At 51.3% G+C, this 16309-nt stretch overlaps 1 protein-coding gene across 5 annotated transcripts in view; it reads right to left on the bottom strand.

Moving 5' to 3' along the window:
- Positions 1-8709, bottom strand: part of SLCO3A1 (solute carrier organic anion transporter family member 3A1) — a 312860-nt gene extending 304151 nt beyond the window's left edge. For 2 of the 5 annotated variants that reach the window (XR_006598870.1, XR_006598871.1), the window contains exon 1: positions 8346-8706. Coding sequence is in view for 2 of the 5 variants with exons in the window: in XM_023254948.2 (XP_023110716.2) it covers positions 8346-8525 (180 nt within the window). In the remaining 3 variants the exon portion in view is untranslated. Of the gene's footprint in view, positions 1-8345 lie in introns of all 5 variants that reach the window. The other 3 variants (XM_023254948.2, XM_023254947.2, XR_006598872.1) reach the window with 3 other exon arrangements.
- Positions 8710-16309: the final 7600 nt, after the last annotated feature.

Genomic DNA, 16309 nt, shown 5'->3' with positions numbered 1-16309 from the left:
TTTGATTTATGAAGGTATTTATGAAGGAAATCATGGAGGCAAAGGGGAGTAAGTGGGCTCCACACTACCCCCTCCCCAGCCCCATTCAAAACCTGTGGCTTGGAGCCAACCTACGTTATCTTTGGCTTTTAAACTGTTTGCAAGTGTTGACTGGAAGTCATAAATGAGACATTTGTATTAAGTCCAAGAAAATTTTAATGACCGACTATTATGTCTCAGGGAAATAACCATTCCCTATTTCAAGAGGAATGTCCACTCGTTTCAGGAAACAGCTGGGCTGGTTACGATCATCTCTATTAAATTGAGCTACCAAACCCTCCGTTAGGAAGGGGTTCCCTTTTCAGAAAGGCTCGTCTCGAAGCCACAAAGAAGAACAGAAATAAAGAAGCTGGGAACAGCCAGCTGCAGAGATTCCGCTACACCCAGTGGAGCGTTTCCGCTCTGCATATTGTCACTGGAGCGCCCACGACACGGCACCCCTCCCACCCCCACCCCCAGCCAGGCTTGTTCACTCAACTGTGGCTACAGAAGGTCCAGGGTCTTAGGAAGCTGATAGGGTTTCTTCCTCGGGGAAGTCGACGTCCAGCCAGCAGAGTCTGGGGATGCAGTGGTGTTCAGAGAGCGTGTGCTCTCTTGTGAAGCCCGTGGCCCTTGAATGTGAAGCTAAGAACTCGCCTAAAACAGATGCTGCAGGTGGATGCACTGAGAAGAGCCCAGTCCATTCCCTATCCTTCCCAAAGACAAGTGTGACCAGAGGGGCGCTGGGCAAAGGTAACCCCCTAAATAATCATCGTAAGTGGAGATGAATGGAGCCGGAGGATGAGAAACAGCACGGCATCTATCAAGAGCCTGCTCAGGGTGCCTCGGTGGCTCAGTCGGTTAAGCGTCCGACTTCGGCTCAGGTCATGATCTCGAGATCTGTGAGTTCAAGTCCCGCATCGGGTTCTGTGCAGACAGCTCAGATGCTGTGCAGATGCTCACAGCGGACAGATGCTGTGCAGACAGTCTCAGATGCTGGAGCTTGCTTTAGATTCTTGTCTCCCTCTCTCTCTGCCTCTCCCCCGCTCATGCTCTGTCTCTCAAAAATAAGTAAACATTAAAAAAAAGTTTTTTAACTTTAAAAAAGAGCCTACTTGCTCTGCTTTGGAGAAACCAAAAAGGGTCAAGATGAGGAAAATGCCCCAATTGTGCCTGCTGAGCCCTGTCGAGCACTGCAGGAGGATTAAGATGAAGCAGTGGGTGTGGCAGGAGACCTGAGCCCCGCCCCCGGCAACCAGGACCAAGCTCCCAGGTCGCTGACCAGAGGACAGCATATGTCCAGGACATATGTCCCTTGATCCCCGAATGCTGACACTCCAGGCTGCTTTGAAGTGGCCACTCTTCACCCAGAGAAGCAGAGTGAGCTATGAGGGCCCCAATCTCCAATGTGGGAAACAGAACCGAGGCCTCACACAATACCCCAAATTCTCAGGCCCTGGGGAAGGACTTTGGTTACGCCAAGGTCAGCGACTAGGGTTGTGTCATTAGTAGCAAAGCAAGTACTGAATCCTGTACCCTAGGAGAGCACTCTATCATGTGTCCATTTATTCAAATATCTCAACCATCTGTCAGCCGGTCCCATTTTTCAGATGACAATATTGGGACTCAGGTAAGTCAAGTCACCAGGAGCCGGTAGGTAGCAGGCCCGGGTTCAAGTCCAAGTCTTCTGACTCCATAGCCAACACTCTTCACTGCTCCTCAGCTGCCTGCAACATAGAGGACCATCAAGGATTCCCTATCCTGTAGCCACAGACCAGAGCGACGGGAAACAGGGCCCCCCAAAACGAGGCATCAGGACGCCTGTCCCTCCCAGCCGTCCCGAGCGCCCCTGTCCACCCACCTCCAAGTACCCACTGGCTAGAAACACTCGACAGAACCATTACTAGAGCGAACTCCTCTCCCACGTGACTGGTAATTCTTACAGCGTCTTTAAGACAAAATGGATTGCTACATTTAGAATAAGGGAATAAACAGAATTAGCAACTGGTACTTATTTCTTGCTTCTAAAAACATTTTACCTCCCGGACAAAATGTTCATGCAGAACAAGGGAACTACCTGAGAGTACAGTTCACTACACCCAAATCAAAGTTTGATTGAAATAATTTTATTGCTCATTTGTTGGGGCTACAAACTGAATGCCTGTGGAAAATGTGTACAACCATGTCATTATTAACAGCTCGTATATATCAAACAGCATGTGCCAGTTAGCATTCAAAGTGCTTTCCATGTACCAATTCAGTGAATCCTCAGAGAATCGTTATGAGTATTATTAGACCCCCGTTTTAAAATGAAAAAACAAGGCACAGAGAGGTTAAGTAATCAGTTTAGGAACACACAGCCAAGAAGGGGAGAACGTGGGTGGGAATCCCAGGTCTTCGGAAGCTCATCCATTGAGCCACGGTTGCCGCAGATGCTTATCATTCTCCTTCCTGGCAATTTTAACCATTTCATTTGGGGTTTTAACCACGTTTAGTCATTTTAACATGAACACATAGACACTTGGGTTACATAAAATACAAGTTTCTCAAACCATACCAATTTTATTTATCCTGTGAACCAAAGTCACTGATTCCACCCTTTCCCCCCTACTTATTTCCTATTTTGTAGATACAGATATAGCAACAGAAAGCAAAACTAAGTTAAAGGAACAAGGATGCTATCTTTCCAGTTTACAGATTACCAAAAACATTTCTGAGAGGGGACAGAATATAGGTCACTTGACTTCAGGGGAGTTCTAAACCCATGTTTAAGCCACACAATCAAAATTACCAGCAAATTGTCCCTTAACAACGTCCAAAAGGGACAGCATTCAATATTTGGTCTATGCAACCCTACACCAGAACGTGTACGTATGTAAACGTATAATGCACACGATGCACATATTAACATACATAATAGGAGTAGGTGTACAAAACATGAGTAGAAGTGTTGAGTATGGTGATTCTCCTTTGGAGGAATGTGGTTATTTATTAAATGATGTGCTGCAGTTAAATCCCTGCAAGTTTGGGGCGCCCGGGTGGCTCAGTAGGTTAAGCATCCAACTTCGGCCCAGGTCATGATCTCGGGGCTTGTGAATTCGAGCCCCGCGTTGGGCTCTGTGCTGACAGCTCGGCGCCTGGAGCCTGCTTTGGATTCTGTGTCTCCCTCCCTCTCTGCCCCTCCCCAGCTCATGCCCACACTCTGTCTCTGTCAAAAATTAATAAACTTAAAAAAAAAAAAAATTAAATCCCTGCAAGTTAAATGTGTTCACCAAGTTGAAAGGAGAAATACTGCTGGTAGAGTTTTATTCTCCATCCCAGCAAGAGGGGGGGCAACTTCTGCAGACCTGCCTGCTCAGTCACCTGGCAGGCCCCACCCTCCTTGCCTGGCCCCTCAAGGAGCCCTCCCTCAATCCAAGGAACAAAGTCAGCTCAGCGGGAGTCCTTGCCACTCCCTCTGCAGGAGGCCTAGACCCTGAAAGGAACACCCCTGTCTGCAATTAACCAGGAACATTCACGGATTTTGTTGGGTCTTTATTCCAGACCTTCATCGTCTTCAACTGTGGCTGCCTCCTCATTGTTTTTTGCTAGGTTACACTTACTCTCATCCCCAGTGATGGCTATGCGAGCCCCTCCATAAACAAGCAGCACTTGAAAGCTTGCTTCAAGATGAGCAAGAGAGATGCAGAACCCCTCTTGCTCCAACTGCCTCTGCCCAAGTAGAAACTTATCCAGCTTAACACAGAGCAATGCCATTCCGGCGGCAGGCAAGCAAGATGAGCTTAAATGCTGGGCATGTGATTAGCAAGACAGTGCCCCTGCGGAGAGGCCTCTGTGTCCTCTGCTTTGTAAGGTATCTAAAATTAGGAAAAGGGGGAGAGTTGCAAAATTCAGGAAGGATCTTGCCCGCTTTACAGCCCACTGATCCCATTTCTTTGACCATGAAACCCACAAGAGAAAACCCCTACAGAAACTAAGCTGTGTACACAAAGCTGATTGAAAGGAATTTGCAGAAATCATTTTTCCCCTAAATAATTATTAGCTAAACATGTGCAACCAAACAGCAAGGAAAAAAAAAAAATCAGGGTAATTGTATTTCTTACTACCTGGGGCTATATAGTAATTATGCAAATGGCAGGGAATTTGTCACTTTGAGTAACCATAAGTGTGTAAAATAATTTGATTAAGTAAAATACAGTCGCCTTAGTCATCATACTAATTTGACAAGGACTTTAAAAATGTCCCTCAGCTGTCTGCTTCTGGGTAAGAGCCGTAAAAACCCATCTTCAAAATGATGCTTCTTTAGGGAGAGAGAAAAAAAAAAGAAGAATAACAAATCCAGTAGTTTCACCTTACAAGTAATTGCAAGCCACTGAATGCTCTCAGGCCTAACACTTTTTAAAGTGACTAGAAATCAGTGAGATGGGAGTTCTGTTACATGCACTCAGTCATCCGGCGAATTATTTCGTCACGACAACCTCCGACTTAGGGTTTGCAAAACTCTAAATAGGGAAATGCCCACCCCGGGTCCTAGGCACTATCTGTGCACCCCACCCTGGAGACTCAACAGGCCTTGTCAAGTTTGCATCCTGAGGAAATTCAAATGCATTTGTATGTGAGCCTCGATCCTAACTGCCCAGAGGTGTCAAGGTTTTAATTTCCTGTACACAGCCTTATCGACTCCAGTCCTCGGCAATTTGATAACACACACGAAGCTCTACAGGCAGGGCTGGACTCCAAGAATGGCTTGAGACATCTCAGTGGGTCTCCACACATCACCATGAAGTACACACAAAATAACTTTCTCTCCCTGCAGTTCCCATAGGCCTAAGCCTTCTCCAAAGGGGCCGAGACTTAAGCAGAGATTACATCCTTGCAAGGTCAGTTCAGACTGGAGCCACCCAAAGCAAAGCCCCAAGTAAAGGAAAATCGCATTCTCCACCCAGCACACCTTGCCGATCAAACTGGATGGGTCTCTCTTCTTATGCTCAACAAAGTATCGCATAGCCACTCAGGCAGTTTAAGGGACTAGGAGAGAACATCCCCGTGACATTGGCTTATCTGAGGTATGATTTCCAGTTACAACACTTGCAAGTGTAGCAGATTTCAGAATCCACAGCTGGCCGGGGGGTTGCGCGATTACCTTATCTCTACTATCACAGCATCTGGGTGTCAGGGTCAATAACCTTCAGCATTGCCCTGGGAGACCCACCCCCACACCCGCACACACATGGAGGCAAAAAGTTGCTGGTCCCCTGCCCAGCCTAACAATTGGTGTTTGTCTCATATACAAGTCTCCCTTGAGTTTCCTCCCTGGGCAGGTTCTTGAGGGAAAGCGCGCGCGCGCGCGCACACACACACACACACACACACACACACACACACACACAGTCCTGCTTTACAAAGTTGCTTCTCAAATCACAGGCAACTTCCTGCTTCAGTTCTGCAGTTGGGGAGCTTACACCAGTGCAACTGAAGACACAAGGCAAGCCCTTTTCAGAAAGTAAAGGGAGAAATGAAATGAAGCCTCCAAATATAAAACACGGCATCTGAGAAGACAAAATAATAAGGGAGCTGCATGGACTACTGGGATCAAATAGATTAAAATAATGTCGCTGGCATAGAACTTTCGATAACCCCCTCGCTATCAAAGCAAGCACTGTTGGCAGTGTCCCACGGTGTGCCCTTCATCAGGTACCTGAAATGCTTCCTCGGAGAGGCAGGCTGATTGCCAAGATCATATATAACACACCCCTGGCACATGGACCCTGACAGTGCGTATGATCACCTAGAAAAGCAGGCTCTGAGGTTTCTTAAGAAAGCCGTGATGAATTAAAACGCAGACGTCTGCCTTTCCTGCAAACATCCTACAACGTTCCATTCTCAAATTATCCATGAAGAAGTCACACACAGCTGCAGGAATAACTTTTTATTCCACCTCCAAATTAACAGATGAACAGAAAACTCCCAAGTGGCCCAGAAAAACAAAACCCACAGCAACCTGATTCAGTCAACCCTGGCAAGCAAACTATTTATTTTCACGACGTTCAGATGGCCACAGAGAGTCCAGCCGGGCAGGGCAGAGCCCTGAGCACCCTATCCCTCCGCTCCTAGTAATCAAAATAAATTCAGTTTCCCAGGCCTGTCCTCTCCTGGGCCTCCATCCGCCTTCTGCTGGTCACCTGTCGACTCCTGTTACCCTACCCCTCTGAACCAGGCTTTCTATCAGCCCAGGCTGGAAATGCCAGCAGCCCCCCTCTCCCCCCATCACCACCAACAACCAGGTGGGCTGAGTTCCTGCCACTGGCCTACTCTGGGATTACAGTCAACTTTCTATCTCCCGGTGCCAGCCAGCCCTGCCTTTAGGTATCCAGCTTCACCAGCAGCCCTCTGCTCCTTAACTTTCTAAAGGAGCCCAGGCTACTCATCTAGTTGAAGCTCAGCCTCGTTCCTTTCTAAAACCCTTAGATCGTGGCAAGCTAAAAAACTAAGACCAGGCCTTTATCATTCATGGTGTGAAAAGTTCCGTTCCTGTTTGCCACGCATGAATAACGCACCCTACTGAACAAAACTGGCTTCAGGCGAACAAAATGGTAAACCCGAAGGCAGCTGTTGATGCACTAATCACCTCCCCAAACACAGACCCCGGTTAGGTAGTACATACTTTGCATACGCTCCAGCACAGACCCACAAATATCTTGTTAATACGCATTTGCATCTTGGTAATACACATACCTATCTTAATATCGTTAACAGTCAAAATTCCCTCCGTGAAAGTGCTGATGAACGGACCCCCCCCACAGGGACCGTCTGTGCTGGAACCACCGAGAAAAGTGCATTTTGTACAACAAAAATCTAAACACCGAAGAAAACTGTGCTTTGGGCTTCAGGGCTCACCTGCAGCATACAAGTCAAGGATGCACAGAGACGGGGACTTAAAACACTTTCATCTCACAAGGAGCAAAGGAAATGCAGCTGACTTTCAGGAGCCCTGTAACTTTGGCACCCCAGGAACGGAGCAGAGTTTGAACAATCCTCTCTGCTGACCACAAAGATGACGTTCCCCTACGCTACAAGCCTGCTTGTACTTCCCTCTGACCGTAAGCCCGGGAGTCTTTGGAGACTATGAATGGTACAGGGCACCCACCAGTCCAGCCTTCATTAACTGCACCCCAAGGCCAAGAAGGAGGGATTAGTGGTACATCAGGAAAAGCATGGTTCTATCTGAGGATGTGGTATTCCAACAGCCAAAATCCTGTCCCATTCTATCTCCGTCAAACTTGTTCAGGAACACTCAAAGTCTCTGACGTTTCATTTCATGTTTCAGGTCAATCACCAAAGTAATGACTTAACACTATACGCTGACAAAATCTTCTCCTGTGTAGGCAGGGCTGGACTCGGGTCTGGAAGTGCGCTCTCTGGAACTCAAGTTGGGACCACCCGCGCGGGGCAGGACAAGGCGACAAAGTAGGTATTTGACAGTGCTGAGTCATTACAAGCTGTTTCCTCTGATATGCCAGGCACCCCTGGGCCGTCTGAGCATTAATATCCCCTGTCAGAAGGCAAATGAAATAGACGCACATAGTGCAAAATGATGCGACCCCCTTGCGGGCGAGAGACCACGGTGGGGAATCGAGGTCTTAAGCACGGGTAGCAGGAGCTACACAAACTCGCAGCTGCTCTCCAGGTACTGTAACTTTATCCCAGACGCCAAAAGATGGCTATTGGGATACGGAGAGGGAATATTCCCCCTGCAGCCCAGGCTCCGAACAGGGCCACACTCGGGTGCATTTTACTCTAAGCTGTTAAATACCACCCCCCACCCTCCGTAATTGGCGCATGGGGAAAGCGCCCGGAGAAAATGATGCATAATGAATTTGTTCTCGAGGCGGATGGAATGGAAAGAGTGGAGGACGCAGGATGCTCAACTGGCTTTTCTTCCCATGTGCAGGTCACCTGAAACCCGCGATGCCTGCCTCTCCAAGGGGGCTCCTGAACTCACCCTCTGGCTGCGCCTTCCCGGCGGGGAAGCAAACGGTTTCCCGGCCACCTGCCCGCCGCCTCTCCTCCCCGGGCACCCCAGGCCCCCGCCGGCCGCGCGAGCAGCTGCCGGCATCCGCGGTCCCGCCCGCTCCCGGCTCGCTCGGCAGCCCGGGCCGGCAGCTCCCCCGGCGGCCGCCGCTGCACCACTCGCCAACCTCCGCGCCGGGCCGAGGTCATGCCCGCCTGCCCCCGGGCCCCAGGCGGCCCCCTCCCCGTGCCAGCCGGCCGCCCGAGCGCCGGGCCGGGGAGGGGGCCCCCGCGGCGGAGTTGGCACGGGGACTCACCAGGTAGGCGCCCACCGTGCCCTGCGCCAGCATCAGGGCGCACTCGGACACCAGGAAGATCTTGATGTTGGAGAAGCAGGACACCTTCTTTTTCTTCTTCTTGTTCCTCTGCGCCTCGTCCCCCTGCAGCTCGCCGCTCCGGCCGCCGCCCGACGAGCCGCCCGGCTTCTTCCCCTGCATCCTTCCCCCGCCGCCGCCGCCGCCGCCGCTTTCCCGCTCGCCCCGGGTGTCGGGCCCGCTGCCGGGCGGGGGTGTGCGCGGCGAGGCTGCGTGCTGTCCCCGCCCCGGGCCCGCGGCGGCCGCCCCCGTCCTGCCGGGGCTGGAGAGGTGGAAGGCACAGCTCCTCGCCGCCGCCGCCGCCGCCGCCGCCGCCGCCGCCGCCGCCGCCGCCGCGCGCGCTCGCCCCTTTCCTCCTCCTCCTCCTCCTCCACCTCCTCCACCTCCTCCTCCTCCTCCTCCTCCGCCCTCCCCGCGCCTCCTCCTCCGGCTCGGGCTGTGCCAATCACAGGGGCTCCTCGCGCCGCCCGCCGCCGCCGCCGCCGCCGCTTCGCCGCCCGCAGACGCCCGCCGCTGCCATCGCCCGCTTCCCTTCGCCAGCCGGCCGCGCCGGCCCTCGCCTCCCTGCGTCTGCCCCGAGGCCGGGCCGCCCCTCGCCGCCAGCGCGCCCTCGGGGAGGCGCGAGGGGGACCGGCTCGGGGCGCGCGCGCAGGGAGGGAGGGGGTGCCCAGGAGGGAGGAAGGCGGTGCCCCGCCCCTAGATGGCGCTGCGGGGCACGGGGCGCCCCCGCGGGCGCTGGGCGGTGCTGCGCGAGGAACTGGGGGCGCCGAGGTGGGGTGCGCGGGCGCCCCCGCGGGACGGGGACCGAGTGCTGCGGCTTCGCGGCGCTAGACGGGAGAGGAGGGGCGGTTTCTAGGAAGAGAGCGAAGACCGAGTTACCCAGGGAGGGGTGGACGCGCTCGCTCCCCCTCTGCCCGGGTATTTCTGGGGACAGATGTTGCGCCCCGGGGCTTGGGAAGGTGCCAGAGGTCAGAGCTGCTGGCGGCGTCCGCAACCCGCGGGTCCCTGCTCCTGCTCCCCCGTGCCGCTGGGTGTGCCTAAAGGGCTCCCGACCTCAAGGAAGGAAAGCTCTTCTAGAGGGAAGTTCGATTAATCCGTCGAGAACCGCACAGACTATCAGTCGCCCCCGGGCCGCAGTGTCTAGGTGGCTGCAAGGTCGCAGCGACCCCAGCAGAGGGCCTTGTCCAGCCCTCCATCTGCCTGGAGTCCATCCTCAGGAATGATGCCGCCGAGGCTGAAGACAGCGGGAAGCGATTAGCCCAGGCCTCCCCTGGTATTGTGGCCCCGGCTGCCCTTCCTGGTCTGGGCTTGTAAGCCCGAGCCCCCGAGGCAGCCGCTCTTTATAATCATTACCAGGAGTTTGGGCCACAAGGCAACACCAATAAGATCTACTAGTGGTCCGCAGGCTTTTGGAAGCTCAGAGAAACTGGAAAGGACTGGATCAGTACCCGGAAGCCCTCAGCAACTTCTGCCTGGGCCACTGAGAGGAGGGGTGGTTCAAACAATTGTTTATGAAGCGTTTACTTAATAACGGGTCAAAGAAAATGTGCCATTCTCCTAGGCTCCTGAGAATGGCTTCAATTGAAACTGAAGGCTTTGAATTGAAACACGCAGGCTTCAATTTGAAACTGAAGAGCAATGAACACATCCGAAATGTTTACTTCCTCCCGAAGAATGGGAATGGGAATGGATGGTGTCATGGTGGGGGTGCTGTCTTGCCATGCCATTGAAATAAAAACGGCCTCATCCTCTGGTTCTAGACATGATCTCACCTAGACCTGCTGTCCCTTTCAGATGCTCCCCTCTCCTTGTCTCCGCTGTCTGCTATCTGAATTGGCTCCCCCCAGCAGAGGCCTTTTTCCATTTTCCCCCCAATTCCTGTCACCCGGGGCTGCACCAATTCCCAAGAGTCTGTCACCTTCCTGCAGCCCCTTTCCAAATCCCGCCGCCCCCCTCCCCGCCCCCCACGCTGCCTCACGGCAGACTTTTCTACTGAGTCCTGCCTTTGAAGGGCTGGGGCCTCTCCGACACTCTGACGTCAAGGGAGCATCTCCTGACTTTCCTGAGAAGACCTTTGATGAGCTAGCTCCCTGGCTGCCTCTGTGGCTTCGCGCTGCAAAACTGAGATGTTTACTTGTCCCACTGCTGTTGAAACAGCAGAGTGCATTATAGTCCATAAGTGTTGTTCACGTGCTTTGAAATAACAAGAGCTAATTTTTTTCAGTTTATTTATTTATTTTGAGAGAACGGGAGAGGGGCAGAGAGAGAGAGAGGGAGAGAGAATCCCAAGTGGGCTCTGTGCTGTCAGTGCAGAACCCAAAACGGGGCTCAAACTCGTGAATCGTGGAATTGTGCCCTGAGCCAAAATCAAAGGTCGGATGCTTAACTCCCTGAGCCACCCAGGCGCCCCCAAAGAGCTCACGTTTATTGCGTGCTTGCTCTGGCCAGGCCCCATTCGAAGTGGAGACTCAGAGATATATAGTGACTAGCCCAGTGTTACACAGCTCAAAGGGGACAGGACTTGAATCCAAGTCCAGCTGCCTTCGCTCTGTACCACACTTCCTTGTGTGTAGTCCCAGAGGGGCACAGGCTTTTTTCAGTTTGGGGTCATTTATTTTACATAAAAACTGCCCTTAAAGAAATCAAACACTTCTGCCAAAGAGAGGACTCCAGATTAGGATTGTAGCTTCTTCATATAATTAATGGTAAGCGGCCAGAGAAGAATGTCGTGGCTGAAGCCTTAAAGAGTAGTCAGAGGCAGCCGGAAGGAAATCATGTGTCAGCCTCAACAACCATCGGAAAGAATTGAACACGTTCAATTTCCTTCCCTCGGCGGTCGCCCTTTATTTACCTGTAGATCGGGGCTCCAGGCTTGAGGAGGTGGGTTTATGAGCAGCACGTTCTCGTGCTTGGTTTCTCTTGTGTGCAGAGGGAGCAGCAAAGGAGCAGGACCATCTTCATATCTGCATGGCACGGGCACGTGACTGCTGATTCAAGCCTCCCAACAGGGAGCGCTGGTCTTACAAGCCCCGTTTCACTCATGATTAAAAGCAGCAGGTGGCTTTTAGGAGCTTACAGCTCCCAAGTGGCGGGAATTGAAAACTGCATTTTCCACCCCAAATTGGTGGGAGCAGCCAGGACGAGGGGGGAGATCCAGAGGGCCTTCAGCCCTCCCATGATCTGTTGCATCCCCCTCCAACCAGCCTCTGAAATGGATCGTTGACCATCCTGTGGCAAGCAAGGTAAACAGAGCTTAAATCCCATCCAGTTCCTCAACTGGACGGCCTTAACTGTTCCCTTGGAGAAATGCCATAGCCACCGCTTCCAGCCTGGACCCTTTTTCATCATGTATCCCCCTAGTGGTGGATGGTAAATTCAGGAACAGTAGGCATTACAAATGCCTGAAGGACCCTTGTGATTATTTTGGCCTTTCTACTACTTTTCTTGCCTAGGTTCTAAATTGGACTTTCCTAAATTAGGTGCAAATAGTGCTAGCTAGGCCTGGGGTTCCAACACTCCTTACTTGGTTGGCTGCCAGAGGTATTCCAAACAGTGACAAGCCACGTAATCTGTGACGTAGGGAAGGAAGCATGATGAAAGTCGGGTGACTTGGGAAGACAGACTGGCTTTTGATTCCAAAAATATTAATAGGCCGTACGTAAATGCTTGGGATTAGGATTTGGAGAGCTTTCATCCCCCACCACCAACTCATTTATGTGGGAGAGAAGTGGGTTAACTTCATGGCCATGGGGTGGGGGGGAATGACAATATCTTTCACTGTTACTGGGCTGTGGCAAGATTTCCCAGCAAGCAGCCTCAATGTAATTCAACACAATGAGAAACTGTTGTTCAAGTAATTCACATGAACCATCCTTTGCCAGCTTCAATTTGGTTCACAGGCAAATACAAAGTGGAAAAATAAATGCAAAGAATGATTTCTGATTGTCGCTGGGATGGAAAATAGATGCTTATATTCTCACCCTATGGATGGATTTTTTTTTTCTTTTTCTGAAAATACAGCAATCGTGCATTGTGTCCAACCAAGGATAGAGTTGGGGCTAGGCCAACTTCTTTGGCTTGAAACTAATATTTGGGCTGAGTTGAAGCCTATTTTCTCTTTCTCAGAGTTTTTCTCTCCCCACCCCCACTTGCCAATTAGCCTTATCCATATGCCTTTCTCCCATATAGCCTGGGTTTGCCACTTACTATATTCAGAGCTCAGTATTTTCAATTATATCTCTTAATTTGAATAGATCACCAAAGAAGTGAAAAGGACAAACATCAGTGTAGATGCAATTTTAAACATGTGAAACCCAAATCCAACTGGAGACATGGAAGAAAGACCAAAAGAAAGAACATCCACGGAAATTGGACAACCGATAGGAGAAACTCGGGATTTAGAAATGTCTTTTATTTGTGGAAGAGGAGCCTTGAGACAAAAGAAACAATACAAATGATAAACATTTACCAATATTGGTGTATTTGGGGAGTTCATCGTTGGCTGCCTTCAACTGATATGTGGGTACATAGAATGTGTTTATCCAAATAGACTGTTAGTTTCTTAAGAGTAGAGTGTTTTACTTTAAAGAATTTTTTTCAGGTTTATTTATTTTTGAGAGAGAGAGAGAGAGAGAGAGAGAGCAAGCAGGGGGAAAGGCAGAGAGAAAGGGAGACAGAATCCGAAGCAGGCTCCAGGCTCTGAGCTGTCAGCACAGAGCCCAATGCGGGGCTCAAACCAACGAACCGTGAGATTATAACCTGAGCTGAAGTCGGACGCCCAACCGACTCAGCCACCCAGGCGCCCCTGTTTTACTTTAAAAATAAAGGATCCTTTGTCCTGTGCAGTGTCTAACAGGCCTCCTGCCAAGAAGCTTAATATTTATGAAAAAGACAGGAAAATGACCCAGAAGGTGTCAAGGTTTATAGACAGCTTCCTTCCAGGTATTGTCCCCAGGGACCTGCTCCCGCATTCCTGGAGCAGCAAGACTTGTCCTCATGAGTGCCTTTCCCGACACAACGCCTTTTCTCTCTCAAGGGCAATGTCCCAGTTTTGCTCCCAGTCTCAAAAATGCACACAAACCCTTGTGTTTTAAGGATGGGTACTGATGGTAAATGTGAGCAAATGGAATGAACAAATGAAATGAGCCAGCATCTCTGGCAAAGAGCTGTGAGGTTTCCAGGTTACTAGCATGACAAGAGTTTGGTGGGTCCCGAGCCCAGCAGAAAGTGGCCACAGCTGTCTGCCCTCTTCAGGGGCGGTCAGCTCCAGCCCTGGATACCCCAGGTGGTCATGGCACACTGCAGTCCATTAATCCTCTGGCTGATGGAAGAAAGGACATATGAGAAGACCAGGAAAGAGGGGCACCTGGCTGGCTCAGTCAGTTGAGCGTCCGACTTCAGCTCAGGTCATGATCTCACAGCTCATGAGTTCAAGCCCAACATCGGGCTCACAGCTGTCAGCGCAGAACCCACTTCGGATCTTCCGTCCCCTTCTCTCTGCCCCTCCCCAGCTTGCACTCTCTCAAAAATAAATAAAACATTAAAAAAATAAAATGAAAAGACCAGGAAAGAAAAGCCACGGGTGTAGGGTGCCACTAAAACCTAAAACAAGAGTATTAGTAATAGAGAAAGCGTATGCAGATCAAAGAAAGGAACACCCAGCTCGGATTAGGGTCCTCCCCCATACCCAACTTCCTTCCTCCAAACCCTGTCCGGCTCCTCCCCTATGAGACAGCAAATAAAAAGGGTTGAGGAGTGCAAAACGACTGACCAAGAAGGTCATCCTACCTCTGACTGCTTGTCCTGGGCTTAGATCACCCCAAAATTCATAGGTTGAAGTCCTAATCCCCAGCACCTCAAAATATGATGGTATTTGGAGGAGGGGCCTTTAAAGAGGTGAGTGAGGTAAAATGAGATCTTTACGGTGGGCCCTCATCCAAGACCAGCATCCTTTTAGAAAGAGGATTAGGACACAGAAAGCTCAAGAAAGGCCACCATGTGAGGACCCAGGGAGCAGAGAGGGTCTGCAAGTCAAGGGGAGAAGCCTCAGAAGACACCAAGCCTGCTGACACCTTGAGGTCAGACTTCCAGCAGCCAGAATTGTGAAAAAAAACAATCTCTGGTTAAGCCACCCGGTCTGTCTTTAGGGCAGCCAGAGCAAGCTACTCCACTACCTTACCCCTCCCCCAGCCCTTCACGTACACGCCAGGCTCTGGCCATAAGTAATTGCAGTCCCTTGAGCTCACCGTGCTTTCTCCTCCTCCAAACATATCCACCTGCTATTCCCTCTGCACAGGATGCCCTTCCCTCCCCTTTCTTCGGTTGGCTTGCAACCACCAGTACCTTAAGAGTCAGCTAAAAGATCACCTCCTCCAGGAAGCCTTTAAAGAATACCCTCTCATTCTTGTCCTCCCAGCTTCCCACTGCCTCCCCACACCTACATCCCCTTACCACCTATGTCATCCTCTGCCTTAGTGTTTGTCCCGTTGTGGAGGGCACACGCTGCCCTTCTCCCTGACGAGCCTCCGATCAGTGTCTCCATCTCTATATTTCTGCCCCTGGATGAGGCGGGCCCAGAAGGGCCAGTACTACTGAACAGGGAACAAATCAGCGAGGACACAAGAAGGGACCCTTCCCCGCCTGAGCTGCCCAACAGCTGCAGAACAGAACAAAATGGCAGGAGGAGCCCATAAGCACTGGGAGACAAAGAGACAGGGGACATAATAGTGACAATAGCTGTAAAATCACACCTAGGGAGGCGGGAAGTGAGAGTCTTTCTGGGCTGCCTTCAGGAAGTGAAAACAACAGGAAGTGCCCAGAGCCTCCGCACTCGAAGTGTTGTCCGAGGACCGGCAGCACTGGTGTCACCTGGGAGCTTGCTAGAAACACAGACGCTCGGACCTCAGCCCGTGTGTTCGGAACCAGGATTTAAATTTTAACAAGATCCCCAAGCAATTGATATGCATGTTATGATTTGGGAAGGAGAGAACCGGTCCAGGCTGCTGTCAAAAGTAGCTTGGAGTTAGGCGACTTCCGGCAGCACGTCAGCGTTTCTGTGTGTTCCCCGCTTCTTTGTACTGGGGGCTTTAGAAGGACCGACTAAGATGAAAAACAGGCACTGGCTATTTTCCTTCTCCTGGAACCATCGCACCACGGAGTCCCACAGAGCATGGGTGACTGACAAGGCCAGGGCATCGGGAGAGGGGTCCTCTCGTGGTTCCATTTTGTGTCTGGTTCTGTTGTGGCAACACCTCTGAATCTCAGAACTCAAGCTGGGTCCCGAAGGCCGCGTGAACTTCCCTTTCCCGGCTCCCCTTAAAATACCCATGAACACCCAAAAGGGCTGCCGGGACTTAATCTGGCTGAAACCCCAGGATCCCAAATATGGATTGTCCAGTTTCGAATGGGATGACCGAGGAAGAGTGCCTCCTTCCTCCACGCGGAGAAAGGACAAGAGGGCTCTGCATCGGGGACCTGGGCTGATTGCCTAGTCGGAAAGCCTGATGGTCACCTTTTGGCTGCCCGAGGACACTCAGCTCAGTGCTCTCTCATCTTGCTAAATCTATGCAGTTGTAAATCCCCGAAGAGCACAATGGGCCTCAGTGAAAACGGTGGGTGGTTGCAGTGTATGTCCTGGGATATAAAGCGTATAGTAATATAGGGAGTGGGTAATATAGTAATGCAGGTGGAGGTGGGGACGGGAAAAACATGTTCGATTATCTAATGGCATGTAACAAGCCACCCCAAAACTTAATGGCTTAAGCAACAAGGTTCGTGGATTCATTTTCCTCCGGAATCTGCAATCTGGGCAGGGCTCGGTGGGGAGAACTGGACTCTGTCATCAGCCGGGGCAGCTGTGGGGCTGAGGGCTGGAATCACTGGCGGCCTCACTCATTCGCATGCCTGTG

This window comes from Felis catus, chromosome B3 (assembly GCF_018350175.1).
Source record: "Felis catus isolate Fca126 chromosome B3, F.catus_Fca126_mat1.0, whole genome shotgun sequence".
NCBI lineage: Eukaryota > Metazoa > Chordata > Mammalia > Carnivora > Felidae > Felis > Felis catus.
The sequence above is the reverse complement of the archived record's forward strand: the minus strand, read 5'-3'. Positions and strand labels throughout refer to the sequence as shown.